General features: G+C 32.6%; 1 protein-coding gene across 4 annotated transcripts; it reads right to left on the bottom strand.

Annotated features, from left to right (window-relative positions):
* Window positions 1-6,163: 6,163 nt before the first annotated feature.
* Window positions 6,164-15,232, bottom strand: LOC130805160 (F-box protein SKIP23-like). Of its 4 annotated transcripts, XR_009040147.1 has the most exons (3): window positions 13,914-15,232; window positions 7,360-8,697; window positions 6,164-6,222 (listed from the first exon to the last, which is right to left on the bottom strand). XR_009040147.1 is itself a non-coding variant. In XM_057669826.1 (2 exons), the coding sequence occupies exon 1, from the start codon at window positions 15,057-15,059 to the stop codon at window positions 13,917-13,919; it is 1,143 nt and encodes a 380-aa protein (XP_057525809.1). In that variant the 5' UTR covers window positions 15,060-15,232; the 3' UTR covers window positions 9,263-10,329; window positions 13,914-13,916. The 4 variants fall into 4 exon arrangements, 3 of the variants coding, with proteins under 3 accessions (XP_057525809.1, XP_057525811.1, XP_057525810.1); XM_057669826.1 differs by lacking the exons at window positions 6,164-6,222; window positions 7,360-8,697 and adding an exon at window positions 9,263-10,329; XM_057669828.1 differs by lacking the exons at window positions 6,164-6,222; window positions 7,360-8,697 and adding an exon at window positions 9,263-9,621.
* Between the last annotated feature and the right edge of the window lie 5,817 nt (window positions 15,233-21,049).

Genomic DNA, 21,049 nt, shown 5'->3' with positions numbered 1-21,049 from the left:
AGTGTGGAAGTAAACTTGTAAGAGTTGGAGTGTGTAAGTGGATGTATAAGAGATTGAAGTGTAGAATAAAGTAAACTTGTGTAAGAAAATCGTAGTACCTTGTATAATTGATAAACATCATGGGGTTAAATAAAATGGATTTTAGTTCATCACACTAGTGGAAAAAAACGTATCTGCTGCTAATCATTTGTTGCGGTTTTTTATATACGCAACAATAAATAGTAAAAAGAATTAGAAAAAAAAACAATCAAATGCTGCGATTTTCATCTTGCCCGCAGCAGATAATCACTTGGACAACTTAAATGCTGTGGTTTTTAGCATGCCCGCAGCATTTAATGCAACAGATAATTACTTGGACAACCGAAATGCTGCGGTTTTTAGCATACCCGCAGCATTTAATACTTTCAAAAATGCGCCTTTTAAAGTTAAAATGCAAAACCCCCTTTTGTTTCATTAAACATACATACGTTCATCTTCTTCAAAAAACCCAGTTCTTCTTCACGTTGATACTTTTTGTTTCCTAAACCCACGGCATAACTGTTACTTCTTGTTTACTCGAAAAACCCATTGAAATCCACGATATTTTCTTGTTCACTGCTACTACTTCTTATTCATAAACCCACGGCTGTTAACTGTTCATAAACTCGAAATTTAATACTTTGGTCTTGTTCATCTTCAAAACCCACGAAATTAAGGTATTTTTTTCTCTTTTGGACGAAACTTGGCACACAACACTATTTGGTATATATTATTGTGTTGAAGTGGTTAGAATTGTAAATCATAGTCATATACTTAATATTACTTGGTAAGTTGCGATTTTATGGGTTTTTAAGCTATTTTGGCACTTTCGCGCATAAGGTAGCTCAAACTTGGTTTGTTTTGCACGAAACTTTGCACACAACACTATTTGGTATATATTATTGTGTTGAAGTGGTTAGAATTGAAAATCTTAGTCATATGCTAGAAATTACGTGTTAAGTTGCGATTTTATGGGTTTTTAAGTGTTTTTGGCACTTTCGCGCATAAAGTAGCTCAAACTTGGTTTGTTTTGCACGAAACTTGGCACACAACACTATTTGGTATATGTTATTGTGTTGAAGTGGTTAGAATTGTAAATCACAGTCATATGCTGAAAATTACGTACTAAGTTGCGATTTTAAGGGGTTTTAAGCGTTTTTGCAACTAACATCTATTTTCTCTTAGTGCTTTCGACAAGCTTATAATTCCGTTGATTGCGGCTACTACACTCTCAAATACATGGACGATATCTTACAATCCGTGAAGGGGGTTGGAGTCGAAAACATAAATGACGTAAGTATTTGTTACGTTCATAAATGATAATATATGTTAACGATTATTGGTAAAATCTAATGTTTATGTATCTTTTAATTTTATATTGTACTATAGGTTTTATACGACATTACAAGGGAAACACGCCCTTTGAGAGATGGGGAAAAACGCAAATTGAAAGACAAAATTGCCGCGTATCTTGCTAATTTTTGTTCCTGGTAAATAATGTAATTAGTTTAGATTTAGGACTTTAATTTGTATTATACATATTATTATATTATATACACGATCGAGAGTTTACAAAGAGATTATTGGTGTTAATTGGTGATTATCATTGGGTTAATGATTGTTTATTACATTGTACATTATTAGATTATTTAGTAGTATTAAACGAAAAAAGCAAAAAAAAATATGTAAATGCTGCGGGCCCTCTCAAAACCGCAGCATATAGTCATACACTATATGTTGCGGTTTTAAGGAGGCCTGCAGCATATAGTGTATGACTATATGCTGTGATTTTTGGGATGCCCGCAGCATATAGTGCACTTTTCTACTGCGGTTTTAAACCGCAGCATTTAAAATAGGTCATCTGCTGCTATCACTAATGCTTGGGGCCAAAACCGCAGCATATTATGGCCAAAAAACCGCAGCAAATAAGGTTTTTTCCACTAGCGTCAAATTTTTGTTCTATTTTATACAATTGGATATGCTTTAGAATAATGTGTGAATTTGATTAAGGTTTGATATTGAAAATGTGATAGTGTGCTTCATTGATATGATCAAACAAAGTTTGTTTGTATGGTCATTGCTCCCAAATACCGTCTAACCTCGTGTTGGCTACAAATCTCTAATCCCAAACTATGCATATCATAGTAAAACTCCCAAGGTATAGATTTGACACTCTCGGTCTCCTCCTCAAAACATAAGACAACTTGTTAGCCTTTCTAGGGTGGTATAAAATTTCAAGACATAATCCTAATAACCTCAAGCCATCGCCTTTGGCGCATGTTAAATTTCTTTTGGTTGAAGACATACCTTAAGTTTTGATGATCGCTGCAGATCTTACACGGTAACCCATACAAATAATGTCTCCACAACTTCAGAGTAAGGATTACTACAACAAGTTTAATGTCGTGCACTGGGTAATTCACCTTATGTGGCCTCAACTACCTCAATGCATAAGCTATGACATTTCCTTCTTGCATAAGTACACAGCCCAAACTTTTAAATGAAGCATCGCAATAGACCTTTAATGGTTTGTTACAATCATGCACTATTAATACATGAGCGGTAGTAAGTCTGTTCTTTAATTCCTCAAAGGCAATCGTGTACCTCTCACTCTATTAAAATCAAATCATTTTCTTCAACGACTCAAACATGGGACGAGCAACCTTAGAGAAATTCTCAACATATTTCATATAGTAACCAATAAAACCCAAAAAGCTCCGAACTTCATGGAATCGACAATTGGTTATCGTCTTAATCTTCTCCGGATCCTTAGAAATTTCATCCTTAAATACAATATAACCCAAAAAAACAATTTCCTCAAGCCAAAACTCGCATTAATAAATTCCCTAAACCTTTTTTTCTCAAAAATCTTAGAATAATCCTCAAATGTTTCTTATGTTCCTCCATGTTTCTCGAATATACCAAAATTTCATAAATGAATAGAAAAACTATAAACTTATCCGAATAAAGACAAAGGTATCTCTAGATCAAAACCATAAATGTTGTTGACATATTTGTTACCCTAAATGGCATAACCAAAACTTATCCGAATAAACGTTGTTGGCATATTTGTTCTCTGCCGGCTGAGCCTTCTGAGGCGGAGTGTCAGATTAGTATCACCAATTTGTTCAGGGAGCCTATGTATGAGCTTCGGCGTAGAGGTGCATTCACCAGTGGCTGCATGAACGTTGCTGAACTGATGCGGCTGTGTCATAGGTCCCAGGCCATGGATACCCAGACGACAGCGTACCACATGGCTATCGTCGGCTTCACCTTGCTGGCGGATAAGACCAGAATTGGCATGCGACCTCACCCGATACTTGCCGTGAACGTCGATCAACAGGAGGTGGCCTGAGGTGCGGTGACCTTGGCTTACTTGTATAGGCAGCTCGGAATGGCATCTAGGGTTGGTTACAAGACCATTTCGGGCTACCTCACATTGCTCCAGACATGGATCTATGAGTACTTTCCCGCTTTCCGCCCTCTTCCTCGCCGAAAAGATGTGTCAAACATGACTAGGGCGTAGATGTGGTCAACGAAGAAACCATGTCGTGAGGTGGACAGGCTGAGAGATTGCCGCAGGGTTCTTGACTCAATAACGGAGACTCAGGTATTGTACATTACATGACATTTTGTTATGCATGTGTGTTAAATTTTACATTATTCATATTTGTTAACTTGGCCTGCATGCAGGTGGAATGGACTCCGTACAATTCTGCTTCTAATGCGTTGCTGAATCAGCACCCACGCACCACCATCATCGGGAGTATCACGTGCTTTAATATCGTCGAGTTGTATTTGCCGGAGCGGACATTGCGACAGATCGGGTTCATGCAGGCTATTCCCCCTGTTCCTATGAGACCAGCCAAGGCTCTTCGACCGGCACACGGAACCTACTCCGTGATCTTTGCTTCTTTTGTTGTTTATTTGGAGGCATAGAGTAGGTTCCCCTTTAGTGCCCGCCTTGTTGAGCAGGGACTTCGTCGGGCATCTGTTCCATGGGTTTGTTGAAGTACACAACTGCATTTGTTTAATACAAAATCACCCAGTTCTAACATGCGGTTATACTCAAACTGGAGTTGCTCCAAGGCATAAATAGATACGTGGCAATATAAAGGTCTAAAAAATGCTGTCGCAATGACCTTACTACAGAATTCATGGATTCCTGTAGCGATTGTCGGATCCTGGCTTGCTGATTTATAATCTGTTCGTGTGCCCTTTTAAAAAGGGTATCGAATGAGCTATTACCGCTACCAAGGTAATACTTGAAAGACGAGTGTTGGCTTTCAATTCTGCTGGTAGTCTGGTTACCCAAGTGGAAACAATCATTTGTCCACGCACGGACAAATTTCTCTCTAAGTGAAATCCATGTTCCAGCCAAATACAGAACGACCTTTTTGTTCCTAATCGATCACGTACTCACGATCGCTTGCCATCTCTATTCAAATTCCCCGATTGTAGAACTTTCAACCAAGGGATTCCATCTACTTTTCCTGAATACCTGCCCTTGTTGATTTTTTTTTTCCGCCACACAACTTGTCCACCATGTTCTCAACGTCGTTGGCATTATGCCAGATGCATAACAAATGCCGCACATCTACATTAAACAAAACATTGAACGTTATTAAGACATATCCAATTGATAGAACAACATTAATTAATCAGAAAAAACCTTTTTATCAGGAAAAACGTCACGAATAGCTGCAGATAAACCTTCGTCTCGATCGGTTAAAATGACGCTAAGAGTCTGAGCAGTGCCAAAAAATCTCTCAATCCCTGCCTGGAATACACGGACACGCCACTGAACCTGCATGTCGCGTGTCGAACACGGATACGCGACGGACACACGAAAATCCGTGTCCGACACGTCAAATGAAGTGTCCAATATTTTAAGATTTTTTCAGACACGCGGACACGGCAAGGGACGCGACAAGGAGTCAAGGACACTTTTTTTTTAAAAAAAAATACTTTTGTAGCGGATTTTTCTCTCGATGAGCCCGAGTTGGAAACTGCTTTTATAGCGTAGAATGATGATGGATGTCATATGGATGATGTGTGATGATCAAACTTATTTTTACCTATTTATTTGGTTTTCTTTGATTTGGTTTGTATGACTATTTTTAAATACTCATTTTGTTTATTTGGTACTTATTTGTATTTTATGTGAGTTTTTATGTTTTTAAAGTGTTTATTTACATATATCAAATGAAAGATTGTAAAATTATCTTTAATTTAATATTTTTATTATATTACCATTTTCGTGTCCCTGTGTCCGCCATTTTTAAGTTGGCGTTTTCCCGTACCCGTGTCTTGTCTGTATTCGTGTCCGCTTTAATGCTACCTAGATCCCTGCAAGACCCACAAATACGACACAGCCGCCTCATCTCGCATCAAACAAAACACAACCAAAAAGTTGTGATTGGTTGGCGTCATTCCGATCACTTCACATAGTGGCCACTTTTGTTTGTTCGTTTTGTACGTTGTATCTATCAGCACAACATACGGCCACGTACGTATTATTTGGATAGAGGTAGGATTTGCAACTAATAGTCTACTCAATTGTCCTTCGCTATCCATGTTTGTCCAGACCACGTAATTAGTTCTGTGATCATATGAAGACAGTGTTGAAGGGGAGTCCTACCCTCCATCTCTTCTCTCCTTATTGATTGTATAATATTATATATCTGATTTATACTAGCATAAAGACCAGAAAAATTATCTCTAACAGAATTCATAATAAAGCTCGATTGCATTCCGGTTACACTAAACTGTCGTATGTGCTTCCGAATATTTACATTGATCCTATTCGCCCTTATATGACCATCACTGTACACTAAGAACGAGTGATTATGTTTTTTCCTTTTTCACCAGGACACACTCTTACCGTCCAAGATCTTTTTTCTGATTTATGACTACTTTCTACAATCAAAAATTTACACCCGCAACTTCTACTTTTAGAACCAGGTCGGGCAGTATTATCTAGATTATGCACATCACCCTTAATATTACCATAGCGGTGACATCTTAAATAGACACTAACTCTAGAACGTCCTTCTTTCTTTTTATAAGAAGTATGTGTAAATTGAAAACCAATTGTTATTGCTATCGCATCAGTCCAACTATGTAACTCATCTACGAAAATATATTCTCTATCCGTAACAAAGCTACCGGAGTAGTCTACGTAGTCTCCAAATTTTTAAACTCCTGCAAATTTAAATAAAAATAATATTAATTAATTACATTAATAACGAAAATATAAATAATAATTATAACAAAAATTAATAAAAATACTAATACTAAAAAAAATTAATAATAATAATAATAATAATAATAATAATAACAATACTAATAATAATAATAATAACAACAACAACAATAATAATAATAATAATAATAATAATAATAATAATAATAATAATAATAATAATAAGAATAATAAAAAAATTACGAAAAGTAAAATTAATAATGACGACAACAATAATAATAATAATAATAATAAATTACATAAATAAATAAATAAATAATTTAAAAAAAAATTAAATCGCACAAAACTGGGCGACTGAACCATGGTCCAGTCGCTCAGTTTTGTGCGATTTAAATTTTTTTTTTTAAATTTCCAACGATTCAAATCGAAAAATTTACGTTTCGCATCCGATTCATAGTTGTTTTCGTTAACCATAGTTAACCGGTTACAGGTAAGAGCTTGTTTAAGAATTTTTTGAGAGATAGTACCATATTTGAATTTGTACTTCATACACTTCTAAGAATTTGATATATATAGACAAATCTTTCGGATTAAAGTGTTAAATAGTGTTATTAGGTATGATTTACATTTATTAATTAAGTTTTAAATCCACTAGCAATTTTATAATTTTTTAAACTTCAGGAACAAAAACGTAATTTCGAAAGAATAACGATAAAATGAAGAAGAGTGGCGAAATTTAGTAACTCCCTTTCGTTTTCATACTACAAATATAATGAGTAGATTTCAAATTACATAAATCAATAGAGTAACAATTTCTAAATCCTCAATTTCCAAAATATAAGTTTCAAATCAAACACACATACATACATTCATACAAAGTGGTGCAAGTTTCAGGAACATGAAATTGTTCTCATCATCAATACTCACAAGGTTTTCATAGCCTCCTAAAATAAATTTGGTGGCAATTTAATGCCTCCTAAATAAATTTGGTGGCAATATGGAAATCTTGTGGTCTAAAATGGTCTCAAAATAAATTATCATAGACCATTAAAAAATCATCCAAATGTACAAAAAAAACGCAGCAAATTATCACAAGTCAGAGAGAAAACCGTAAACACATATACGAGAAAATGGACCTGCAACTTCATAGGCATCTTCATCTTTTTCCCCATTTTTTTCCTTTTTCTTCAACATGCACAGTATTTGTATCCTTATTTACCTCATCTTCATCCGCAGCAAATCATCAACACCATCATCAGCAAAGGTAACAAAACGCAGCAATTCGTCAGAAATTAGGGCTTTTACTTCAAACCCAAAAACTAGGGCTTTTACACCAAAATCGCCAGAAAAGAAAGTAGATCTAGGAAAAAATTAGGGCTTTTATATAAGATGAACATAATATTTTGTAGATATAGGGTTTATGAGATCAAGAGAAGATAGAGAGAGTAGATGAAGGATGAGGAATGAAGAAGATGAAGAACATAGCCTCAGTGAGAAAGAAGAAGATGAAAATTCAAAGCCTCAGACAACAAGAAGAAGATGAAGAACACAAGTGGAGTGAAGAACAGGAATGAAGAACATACGGCAAATAAGGACTTAGGTTTAGATAAATCAGAAGGTGAGGGGCTATAATAAAAAGGAGGATGTAGTTAATTAGGTGGGTATTAGGGGGGTTAATTATTGGAAAAATTATTTTTAAAAAGGCAATATTTTAGTCATCTGTAAATAAAAGGTCAATGTTTTATTTATTCTATAAAAATGTAATCTTTTTTATTTTTGCAAAAAAAGAGTAATTTTACTAGTCATCGGTATAATTATTAAATTTCTATATCAACCAAGTCATAGATGTTAGTTTGACTTATTTATCATCTTCTTCTTCTTCACACATGCTATTACCTTCTTTAACCAAAAATAATCTAACCTTTAGCATTCCCGTAGTGGAGGTTCAAGCACAATTTTAAGGTGACTTTTATTTCTTGGGTATTACAAAGGAGATTTCGAGAAAAACATCACAACAAAAGTAGATTATTAACTTTAAATTCTCAATTGATACTTTATTGTTTGACTAATAATTGTTTGAATTTTGCTTATAAATTAGATTTCACTCTTTAGGTTGTGCCTTATCTTCTCATCCAACAGACTACATTGTGCCTCTAACTCTATCAATTTTCCAAAATATTACATCTAAATTTTCTGAAAATTTGAATTGTTTTTTTCACTCAAAGGACACAATCACCATTCTTTAAAAAAAAATAAAAACAAAATTAACACTGTTATACAATAATAACTAAAATACAAAGGAACTTTATCAACTTATTGGCCAATTTGGGCAAGAGTATAATTTCTCTCCTATGTTTGCTTCCCTACGGACAGTTCTTAATTTCTCCTTTAAGTTGTGATAACATCTTAACATTACCTGAGTTTACACTGCGTCCACAAGAAGAAAATCTGCACCCACTCATTTGCAGCTTCAACTAACAGGGAGAATAAAGAGTGTGAGAAAAAATAGATAAAGACATTAAATGAAGATTTTCACGAAAAGTGAAGAGTTTAGGCTATAATATTAATTTCTTTTACTTTTTTGAATTACCAATGTTAAACGATTACAGTAGGTAAGCATTATCTGAAAACTTTTTCTTTGCAAAATAAGTAAAAGGTTAGATTTTTAAAGAATAAATAAAACGTCGGCCCTTTATTTACAGATGGCCAAAAGGTTGACTTTTTGGAAACAATTTTTCCTTGATTATAAGGTTTTAATTTTTAGTTTAGAGGGTTAATAAAATAAATGAGGGTATTTTTGTAATTTTAAGGGTAAAATGGTAAAAAAATCATGACTAAAAATTAAAATGGGACATTTAAGGTGAAATTACCCAATAAGAAAATGGGACAATAATTGTGAATAAAATAAATGCAAAAGGGTTTATAGTTCAAATTTGAGTCTCAAAAGTGTAGAGAAAAAAGTCAAACAAATATAGTCTACTAAGATTTAGAGAGGAATTATTCACCAAAAGCCCAATAAATAAAATCTAGTAGACAGTATTAACAAAGGCCTGGTAAAAATGTTTCCGAAATTTTATTGAACAGTAATTCAAGTAGTATCTATACACATCAAAATACAAATTTACTACAGCCCAGCAGTTATCCAGCCAAAATTGACAGAGAAATGCACTTAAAAGGGCCAAAAAGAAAAGGAAACAAGAGCTTTGTACATGAAACTAGATCTTAGTTAATATACTTCCGTCGGGTGGGCAGTAGTTTTTCCTGTACTTGAAACTTGAAGAAGAACATTTATCGTTTATCGATATAAACGAATAGCACTTCAATGTCCTGCTCGACAGATGTTTAAGCCCTTCGGAAGATGACCATATTGGATCCTAGCTCTCTTTCAGATATTTCTACTGAGTTGAAAAAATAACACTCCAATGCTTCAAATTTTTCATCAATGGATCAAAAGGAATAAGAAAGATCATGAAGTATTCACTTAACGATTTTGTTTGTGCGCAACTCGCTATTAGTTGCTTGAATTTAATACAAAAAAAGTGGTAGTATCACCGAACATTCTTCATATGATGCAGGCAGTTCAATAAAAATTCAAACGATCATTCAAGAACAAAGTGTCAGGCATTATCAGCAGATAGCAGGCAAAATGGTAGCACGCAGTGGTAGATCTTGAACAGTTTTTATACAGTGACCAACTCCACATAAAACCAAATGAATAAAAAGATAAGGGAGACCGAATATATATTAAAAACATTAACAGATTATTTGGGGTGGCCCGGCCCCCGCGAGCTGTAACTAAGGTCTGATACTGGTAGCGGGAACAACTTAAGTTCGTTGTTATACTATCACAAATTAACATGCCTAAATAAGTTGGTAATGCCAGTTTACCATATGCTCCTTACAGCGACACACCACAGGGTACACAAGCTTATTTTTCTTTTGAAATGCAAGGTACACAAGATTTGGTTCCAAATGTTTGCGACATAAATTGCAGAATGAGCTATATGCCATCCAAGTAGATGTTTGTTGACTTGATATGCCCAGCTTCAGTCACATGTCCATAAGGGTAAGCGACAAGAACTAGATAGTATCATCCAACCCTAAAACTGCAAAAAAAATTCAATTCCCTCTCTTTCAGTTGCTAGACACCCTAGTTAAACACTAGCATGCACATCAACTCCCAGGGAAAAAAATTAAGTTTACTTTTGCAGTATATAAAACTTCTCCAAAATTTGGCAATATTACTCTAGAAATCAATTATCAACAATGATTCTATGACAAAAGAAATCCACCTAGTTTGGGAGCAGACAACTTTTGGATTTTTTTGTGTGACAACATATTGCTTCAGATATTTTATTTCCAATTTTTAGTTATGGTTTTCACAATTCCTGGTTATTAGTATTTGTTAGAATACATAACATATCCCGGGGCCGCAACCATCAGCTTAAGCTTTTGGTTGAGTTGGTTCCTTGACATGGTATCAAGAGCCAGCTTGACAAGAGGTTACGGGTTCGAATCTCAAGCACCCCTCGTTTAAAGTAGAACATTTAGCGCCAGGTATGAGGAGGGTCTATGCTACATCCACACTTCTAGCTTAAAGGGCTTTCGTGTGAGGGGGCGTGTTAGAGTATATAACATATCCTGGGGCCTCAACCATTAGCTTAAGTTTTTACTGAGTTGGTTCCTTGACAGTATTTTGTTTTTTTGCTTATGATTCCGTACATCTGAACGCATCTCCTAGATGGCATCACTTCCAAAAACAGTTGAAATGTAGTCTATCTTTAGTTAACAAGTTTGAGGGAAGTACACATCTACTTGATTTCTACGCAGGTTTTGTTGAAGGCGATGAGGAAAAAGAGCCTAAGTAGTAGCAGAAATTAGGGGTTTTTTATACGTTTGCAGGGTCCTCGAGCATTAATCACTCACATTCAAGCTTAGGAGAAAGGGAATGAATTTTCAAACAAGGAATCGCATCTAACAAAAAAAGAGAATTTCAGCAAGGGAACGCCTGTTATGCATGAAATTAGGCCTTCCCTGGAGTCTACACAAACGGCTTAGGGCATTTAGTAACTGGACACAAAATGATGCTGTAGAATGACTCTCTGTGAAAAGGACTTACAGCCCACCTCAATTTCTGAAAAGTCATGAGTTTTCTCTAAGCCCAACACTGCAATAGCCTATGGGAATGAGGTTAGCCCATATTTTGGCGCTTTGTGATTCCTATACCAGCCTCCAAATCCTTTTATCAAGACAAACTTCAATGAGAATGGGTCATCAGCAAACCAAGACCACTAACCCCTTCTAAATTTTCTTTTCTTTTTACGCCCAATGACAGTATTCTCTCAAAGGGCGAATGTGGTGATTCATTTTCCTTGATGAGACTCCAACTTATGGACCAGTCTTAGTATATCATAACCCACTTTGATTCACGAATTCATTCCACCTTTTCTATTAAACCCAATATCCATCACTTTATGTCACATCATTTTTTGAGCCCAACCACAGACAGCTTTGCTGTTTTGTGGAGCAATCATAACCCAACTCGTAAAACCACCCATTCGAGTCTATGTCCCTGAGTCTACACAAATGGCTTAGGGAATTTTTGTAAATAGAGCAATGATGTTCTAACAGATGATTAGCATTGTCAAATAGGTTGTTTGAGTTTGTAAGAAGAGTGGAGAGAAGCCTCTAAATATAAGGGGAATGGGGGACGAAAGGCATCTGAGAAATACTGTACTGAGTTTTAGACTAATGAGAGAACAAGCCTCTCGAATAGCTTGTAATACATTTTTTTTACATTTTGCTACTAATATACTTATTTTCATGTTCTGCTAGCTTTACTTACTATTACACATGAATAGCTAACTCAATTCATAACAAAGGCACATAAGTGACATGAATGCTCAGCCTTGCTTCAGCAGGTGGTTTAAGTCTGATTAAAGGATGAAGAAAAAAGGACATGAGATGATTATAAGATGGGGTATAGAATCTTCAAAAGGCATTCTGGATTAACTCTAAATCCATGAAATTAGTCTGCCTAAGGACGTCAACTAAATTGCAGGATGTCTTGCTCTTTGGCAGAATTTAGAGAGAGGAAGGGCAATGTCACCTGTCAGAAACTTGTATTGCCTAAACAAGCAACGAAGATTCATTTTTCAGAAATGTGGCATTGGTAGAAACAAAGATAGGAAGCCGACTGCAGCATGTGAAGGCTTAAGATCATCATAGACACAGAGGAATCAAAAAGAACTAAAAGAAGCACTCGACCTAATCTTTGGCAGAAAATCATAACTGCAAGTATTTCTTTACAGCATTTTAAATTTCTTATGCATAAGATTAGACTAATAGATTCTTTAAGTCTCTAACATAAATAACTGCCAGGAGGTTAATATCGGAGTGATCCTGTTCTCTTAAATTCAAAGAGAGATGTTCTTCTCCAATCTAAATATATCTCTTCTGCTAAAGCCAGCATAGCTGAAGTATATTAAGCCAGTAATTTCGCTAAACCTAAGACGAAATTGTTATGAGTGAAGTTAAATCCAGAAGAACTAAATTATAGATCTACTAGAAAGGTTCCAGTAAGATCTCGTTTGCTTACATAAAGAAGTAATTTTCTGTGTAAATAGAACATATCCAAAAACTTTCATCAAGCCTAAGTCCAACCACCCCCCCCACAAGCAAGGATCCAATCGTAGACTCACTAGGATGACATTGAACAATTGAACTTTCTTCAAACCTAAGCGCCAGTAATTACATAAAAAAGTCATTTACGAGCAAGAAAAGGATGACATTGAACGATTGCACTAAATATAGATCTTCTACGAGTGTATATATTACAAAGTCTTGTTTTCTGGTAACTTCACAATCCAATCTTTGAATCTATCTAGATACCCATAAACAATGATAGACAATATAGAGATTTCATAAGAGTTAGGGGGTGTTTGGCCAAGCTTCAAATATAATGTCAATCATTACTAGTTTTGTATAGCCATAAGCCATTAGAGTTAAAGGTTTTTTGGTGGCCAAACTTCTAGGATTTAAATGTTGAGCTAGAACTTAAGTCCATCTGTCCATGTGAAAATAAGTGGAGGTCTGAAAGAATGAAAGTCTACGTCTAGATTGAAGCTAAGATGGGTCCAACATGGCAAGAACCGAATATGTCACCATGGGTTTGAGAAATTCTCCTTTCCTAAACCTAAGTCTGAAAACCCTAAAGTTGGCCCAAGTTTAAAAGTTTGAACTCAAATAAGAAAGGTCTGGCCGCAAGGCATGAAAGTAGGAGCAAAAATAATAGTCCATATTGGACGTCCAAATCTTCCAAATAAGCGGCCAAATTAAGTCATATGAAGTTCAAATGCACAAACATTTGCAAACCTATTCTCAAGGGATCACACGAACTGAACCATCCACTTCTAAGCCCTAACGTGGATATTGGAGTATAACGTGTACTACCCAATTTGTCAAATCCGGTGCTACATCAAAAGTAAGTGACATTCCAAACCGAACAAAATGCACATAGTTTACGTTTCCGCTTGCATCATTATTCACTATCAAGGGATGAAAAGCAAAACTTGAAGATTGTAAACTAGCATCAATTCAAAGCTGTAATAGTAATTCAAACATATCACACGATGCAGAAAGCCACAAAAACAACAACTTTCAATAAAAGAGATGAAAATGATTCACATACCTCCTAAAAACATGGCTTTATCCAATGGGGAGGAGGCCAAAATGAATTGGAATAAGTGATGCTAGAATCCTCCAAATTAAACACACCACCACAATGAAACTTGAAGACATCATTAGCTTCATTGAAATGTGATGGGTAAAAATTATCTGTAAATGCAAAATAAATGCAATTTCCCTTCTCCATCAATATATCAGCAGCAAGAACAGAAAATGAAGAATACATTCCAAGAAACAAAACATAGTTTCCCAAATCCTTAACCTCGACCCAATTCATTCCTTCCCACTCCAACCTATAAACCTTAAACCAAAACGACCTCGAAGCAACACATTCATCTAAATCTTCCATTTTACGTCTATTGCTAAAGTTCTCCCATGGAGGAAGACCAAAATATACATCCACCAACATTAATTCACCATCGATTTCGACTAAACGTTTCTTATCGCCTCCGCAAACAGGTTTTGCCACTAATTTTAATGTATCAACATCATCAACTCCAACTAAAACGGTTCTTCCAGTATAATCAACAGAATAGAACTCCCCATTAAAGGCAATAACATCATCATAAGGTAAATCAACTTTATCAGAAATAACATGCCATCGATTACGCAGATTGTTAAACAAAGCTAATTTTCCAGAAACATAAATAGTCAAAAGATAGAAATCATCACTATTATTTGACCTAGATAAGTATGCAACCTTTTCCATAAGTAAATTGAGAAATTCAGACGTGTTATCAGTATAACAAAGAAAATACTCAGAAGCTATATCACGAATTCGAATATTAGAAAGATCCATTACTCTAGGAAAATTAAAGGGTAAAGGTAACTGAGACCATGAAAGTGGGAAATAAATTCGAAATCTTTTGGGTCCTTTTTCTTCAACTTTGATAATCCATGAAGTAGGATTGTGAGGTGAATCAGGAATGGGGATTTGGGGAGGAGATAGAAGCAAGATTGATCGCTTACAGACAGAGATGCCATTGAAACAAAGAGGGAAGTTTTTTTCTCCATTAAAATTGAATTCTGAAGGTGATAAATGGCGCCATGATGAACATACAGAGGTAAATCGTGAAGCATCAATTGAGGAATTGAAATGGGTTAGGATTTCTTCGAGGAGTTCTCTGGGTAATTCAGACCAATCCGCCATTGATGCACAAATTAGTGATTATGGGGAGAAAACTGAACAAATTTGAAGAGAAATGGAAGTAATTTGAACCAATATTTCTCTGAAAATTGATTTCCGTTTTCAGCCTTGGCTAGCCGAGTTCATCGGGCGTGGGCGCGTGGGTTTGTTACTTAATCGTCCGTTTTGTTGTTAACACTACAATATCGAAATTGAAATTATTTTCTAATGAAAATTTGTGTGTACCATTTACATATAGATTTTAGAAAATTGTTTACAATCGTTCATTATATTTAATATGGTAATAATATATTTTCAAATAATAATATATTAGATTAATATTTTTATAGAAAATAAAATAATTGAAAATCAATAATCAATTTAATAAAATATGTTAAAGAAGAAACGACTTGAAACACGTATCACACTGTCATTAAAAATTTTTCCGTCTTTTTTCTATTATTGACAGGGAAACTTTTGATATTTGACTTGATATTTAGGCAACAATAAACTCATTAAAACATGTAATATTTGTTGATTGACTATAACTATACTAGATAGATTACCGTGCCAAGCACGTTTTATAAATTATTCAAATAAAAAATTATTAATTTTATATATGTAATTAAGTTATTATAAATCATATTGAAATTATAAATTTATTTGTTTTAAAAGCTGCAAAAGTATTACTATTAGATTGAGATATATATTAGTAATATATATAAAACATAATCATAAAATCATGCACTAAACAATATAGATTATAAGTAATTAAAATAATAGAATATTTCAATATATAAAAAATAATATAAATAATAATAATATATAAAACATCTTTGTAAAACCTTAAAAAAGTTTTCAGCCTACAGAACATACTCCCACCATTCCTTAAAGAAGTTTCTATTTGTCATTTTTGGATGCTACATTTGTTGTTCTCATAAATAATCTTTTTGCTTATGTCACAAATTTTGAATAAAATAACCTTATTCATCCCGATTTAATATTTTAATAATACTTATAGTCCCACATATCTTAAACTAACTTTATTTTAACATTTTTATATTCTTTATACCCTTATATATTTTCCACTAACTTTATAAAAATATTTTTATTAGTTGTGGTCCTTATATTTTTTTTCATTAACTTTTAGTATTTAATATTTTTCAATGTTTATGATGTCTACTTTTCTCCATTAAATTTATTATTTAATAAAATAATATGTCTATTATTTAAAATATTTTACTCCCTCCGATCTTATGAATTAGTCCCATTTGCTTGGGCACGGATATTAAGGATTGTGTGGGGTCCATTAAAAAGGGTAAATAGTAAAGGGTAAGTAGTGAAGGATAAGTAGTGAAGGGTAGTTGGGTAAGTAAGGTATATGGGGGTATATTCGTAATTACTTGTGTGAACTAAGGGTATTTAAGTAAAAAAGGATTGCCAAAAATAGAAATGGGACTAATTCAAAGGTTTTGCCAAATAAGAAAATGGGACTAATTCATAAGATCGGAGGGAGTATTATTTTTAATTCCCGTGAACATTACTTGTGGGAACTTTATTAAGAAATGGAGGGAGTATTTTTTTACTATAATAATCAACATATAACCTAATTTATTTATTTATTTATGTGTTATAACTTTTTCAAACATAAGTGATAGAATTATTATTTGAAATTTATTTCACCAATATTTTTTGCTTACTATTTACTTAAATAATTAATGTATAATATGTTTGATTTGTGTAGTTTTTTTAATATAGCCATGTGAGTAGTGTATATGATTATCTATAAAAAAAATTATTTTAAAATTGTTTTCTTTTCTTAATTTATTATAAAATATTTTAATGAAAATAAATTTTTTACATAATTAATTAATATGTTATCTGATAATTATCCGTTGTAATTAAAAGATATTACTTATCTTAATTGATTGTATATGGTAAAAATCAGTAAATAAGATATAATTTTAAAATCTTTTGTAACTAATCTACTAAACAATCTAATCAGAAAGATAATACACGATATGCTAAGATATATTTGCCTAATAAGAACATGAAAAGAGCGGAAAGATTTTTATTGTGAAGTCGACATGTGCCCTAATTGTTTCTTCATTAGTATGTTGTATAGATGGATAGATAGATGCGATGATATATTAAAATACTATATTTCCTTATATAAACAAAAAAAATAATATAAATATAAATCTTTATTTTAATTTAGATAATAAATCATCATCAGATAATGAATAGGCTAACTAATTTGACTATTTTTTTCAACTAAATTCTCCTACATATCTATCATAGCTGAAGACTTTTCAAATTTTATATGTCTCAATCATCAATAATTACTATGAGTTTATGTTTTGATATTATTGTATAATAAATTATTTATTCACTTTGATAGTGATAATATCATAATAAATACAAATATTTAATAGTTAAATTTATATTGTAAGTAAATTAATTTTATAAAATAATATCATTGTTTATATCAGTAAATATTTATAGCATCTGTATTTTACACGACTATTTATCTAAACAAGTACAACCATTAGTTTTAAGAAGTTTTCCATTCAAAAGTTCACTAATAATCTATTACTACAATGACAACTAAAGTTTTAATGCGTAATTAGGATTTAGCGAGGCACTAGCCCATTAGGTCTATATATGATTGTAGTTAGTAGTAATGTAGTTGGTCCATTAACGAACATTATACATACCCACAAAGAAAATATTGTCCATCTAAAATGATTATCGTCCTTATATTTCAACTTTACATTAATTCATTCTTGATGGACTCAAAATGATGTGTTTAGTTTCTTTGATTTGGTTGCACGACGTTAGTGAAGAAGCTGATTACAATTGGAATGTGTTTAGAGATCGAAGATATAAAAAGGATATTTTGTATGGCAAGTACCAACTATGTTAAAAAGCAATTGGCAGCAATTAAAATTTTTTCTACAAAATAGCACTTAACTTTTAGAAAATTAACTACAGTAACATTAGGGAGGTAAAAACGTTTAGTTTCCGTTAAATTTTAGTAAAAGTCATAAATGCTCCTAATAAATCTAAAATTTTTTCCATAAAATAGCACTCAACCCTTGAAAAATTAACTCGGTAACATTAAGGACATTTATGACTTTTGCCAAAACTTAACGGAAATTAAACGTTTTTGCCTCCATAACGTTACTCTAGTTAATTTTCCTAGAATTGAGTGCTATTTTGTGGAAAAAGTTTTAAGAATTCCGTCGTGACATATTTTTGAAAGGCATTGAAGGCCTCAGATAAGTTTAATTTTGTTAATTATCTGCATATACTTGTCACATCCTCAGTTTTTAGCAGAGATGTCGTTGAAATTTCCACTCACTCACCTTTTAAAGTTAGTCTTTAACGTATACGTATTTTCTTTTCTTTTTATGTAACACTCGAATTTCCTCCCGTCCTTCACGATTTCGGTTTCGTTTAAGAGGTTGAAAATTCAGGGGTGTTACACGGTGGGTCAATGGGTCGGGTCAAATGGTTTGAATTTTTCTGAACAGGTCTAACCATTATAATGCTCTTTTGCATACTTTCAATTATGTCTATTTCACAACTGGACAAGGAATTTTACTTTGAGCATCTAACCAACTTTCTCCGCAAGCATTCTTTGATTCTAATTGGGGTTCTTATCCCAACTCAAGAAGATTTGTAATAAGCTACTTATTACTTTCAGGAAATTCTCCTATCAGTTGGAAGTCTAAACAACAAGCTATTATTTATCCTTATCTTCTGAAGCTGAGTATAGAGCTCTTACCATTGTATCATGATAAATCACTATTGAACATTTAGAGTATATAGACCTAGATTTGTATATACTACATACTTAGTATAGTACTGGGACTAAAATAAATATATTATAAGTCTAATTAAATGCCTCAAAGAATTTGATGAATCATTACTTTGATTCATAAGTTTTGTTTAATGAATCATTACTTTGATTCATAAGCTTTGCTTGGTGAAACATTACTTTGATTCATAAGCTTTGCTTGGTAAAACATTACTTTGGTTCGTAAGCTTTGCTTGGTGAAACATTACTTTGATTCATAAGTTTTGCTTAGTGAAACACTTTTGTTTCAAAAGGAGGTATTGTATGATGTATAGCTCTATAAATAGAGTTTGCATGCCAAGGGACATTCAATCCCAATTTCATATCATTTATGATTTCTCTCTTAAGAATACTCTCATTCTTGTTTTTCCTTTCATGAGATAATATTGAGAGAGTAATTAACTCTTAATATCATCAAAGTTCATAATTCAGTACAACACTTGTATTTACTATTGCAATTTCCTTGTCCTAGGATTTTTTTTGTGTAGATTGTATCTCATTTTGAATTTCATTTATCATCCCAAGCACCTTTGTGCGAGAAATATCACGATAGGAAAGTGCATGAACGCCTTCGATTCATATCAAGTTTCCGAGCGACTTCTTTGATTGTCGCAACCTTATATTCATGGTGTCCATTTGGTGATTTACAAAGTAAGGAGTTCCATTGCCATCCACACAAGGGAAATATAAATCGGTTTGTTTTATTTGTATTTGCATTATATTTCCAATAATCTATTATGATATTTTTTTCAAAGATGGCAAGCATTAAGGATCTCGTTAAGTTTATTCATCAAGTTGGACAATTATTTCGATATGAAATTTTGATGATGGCAAATAAAATACTCATTTTCATGGGTATCTTTAGTAAGAAGAAGTATCATGAAAAATAAGTTTTTCTTGTGATTTATTAATCATAAATTATGTTTGATATTTTTATGTTTAAAATAATGAGAAAGTATTTACATACAATTAAATCTTCTTTTGGATGAACATATACATGTGTTCAAATTTTAATTTGATGTACAGCATGTGGGCAATAGTATTTTATAAATATCTAGAGAAGTGGGTATGTGTTATTATAACTTTGGTGATGAAAGTTTATGATGGAAATCAAAAGTTATTATTCTTAATAATTTACTTAAGAAAAGAGAATGTTTAAGATTTACTATAAATTTGCTAATATGCATGGTATATATGCTTAATCATGTGTTGACCGAGCAAAGTGTAATATATTGATGATAAGGTGGTTATTTATTTCATGATAAAAAATAAATAAATAAATAAATAATTTCATGTTTATGGTAGAAGTAGTTATCATTTTCGGTGGTCCTATCTTATATGAAGTAACTTTGTTCTTCTTTATTTTTATGATATTTGATTAAGATATCTAAGCAATGTGCATGATCTTTATTACGTATAAGTACTCTTGTTATTTGTCATATTAAATTACATTAGACATTGTTTTGCATTAGGCGTATGCCGTAAGGTACTATCTAATATATAATGTGTTTTTGTGCTTATGTGATAAAACTGGATTAAATTGCATGATAACTTTTTTTGGTGTAATTAACCATGTTTTTGGTTAGTTATGGTGGTTATTTTGTAATAACTATTTATAATCCCAAGTCAATCTAGTTATATTATAACTAAGATTAAGGGGTAAAATTTTTATGTCATATGGATATACATATTTGTGTATATGAAACATATTAAATCTAATAATATGGTTGGACCGTTGGACCATTATTATAATAAGTACATTTAAATTATTATGTATAATTTAACAATGTTGAAATCATAAGTAAGTGGTTGTTTTTATCATTACTTATGAAAATAGTTATGAAATAAATGTTGTTCTATATAAGAGAATAAATTAATTTGCATACATTTTGCAAATTATGTTTTATGGTGATTAAAATTCCATAATGTTTATAGATCAAATTATTATTATTTTTTGTATGTTTATTTGATCCATATAAGTAAATGGATGGTATATAATTTATTAATAAATTATATGTGACAAGTTGATTTATTTTGATAACTATAAACTGATTATAATTTATAAGTATCTACTTATAAAGTTTTATCCTTTAAGACATTTAAATCATCAATTGGTATGATAATGTATTTTATACCTTAAGTATAAAATGTG

Source organism: Amaranthus tricolor, chromosome 2, assembly GCF_026212465.1.
Source record: "Amaranthus tricolor cultivar Red isolate AtriRed21 chromosome 2, ASM2621246v1, whole genome shotgun sequence".
Lineage (NCBI taxonomy): Eukaryota > Viridiplantae > Streptophyta > Magnoliopsida > Caryophyllales > Amaranthaceae > Amaranthus > Amaranthus tricolor.
Note: the sequence above shows the minus strand (reverse complement) of the source record. Positions and strands in the feature narration are given on the sequence as shown.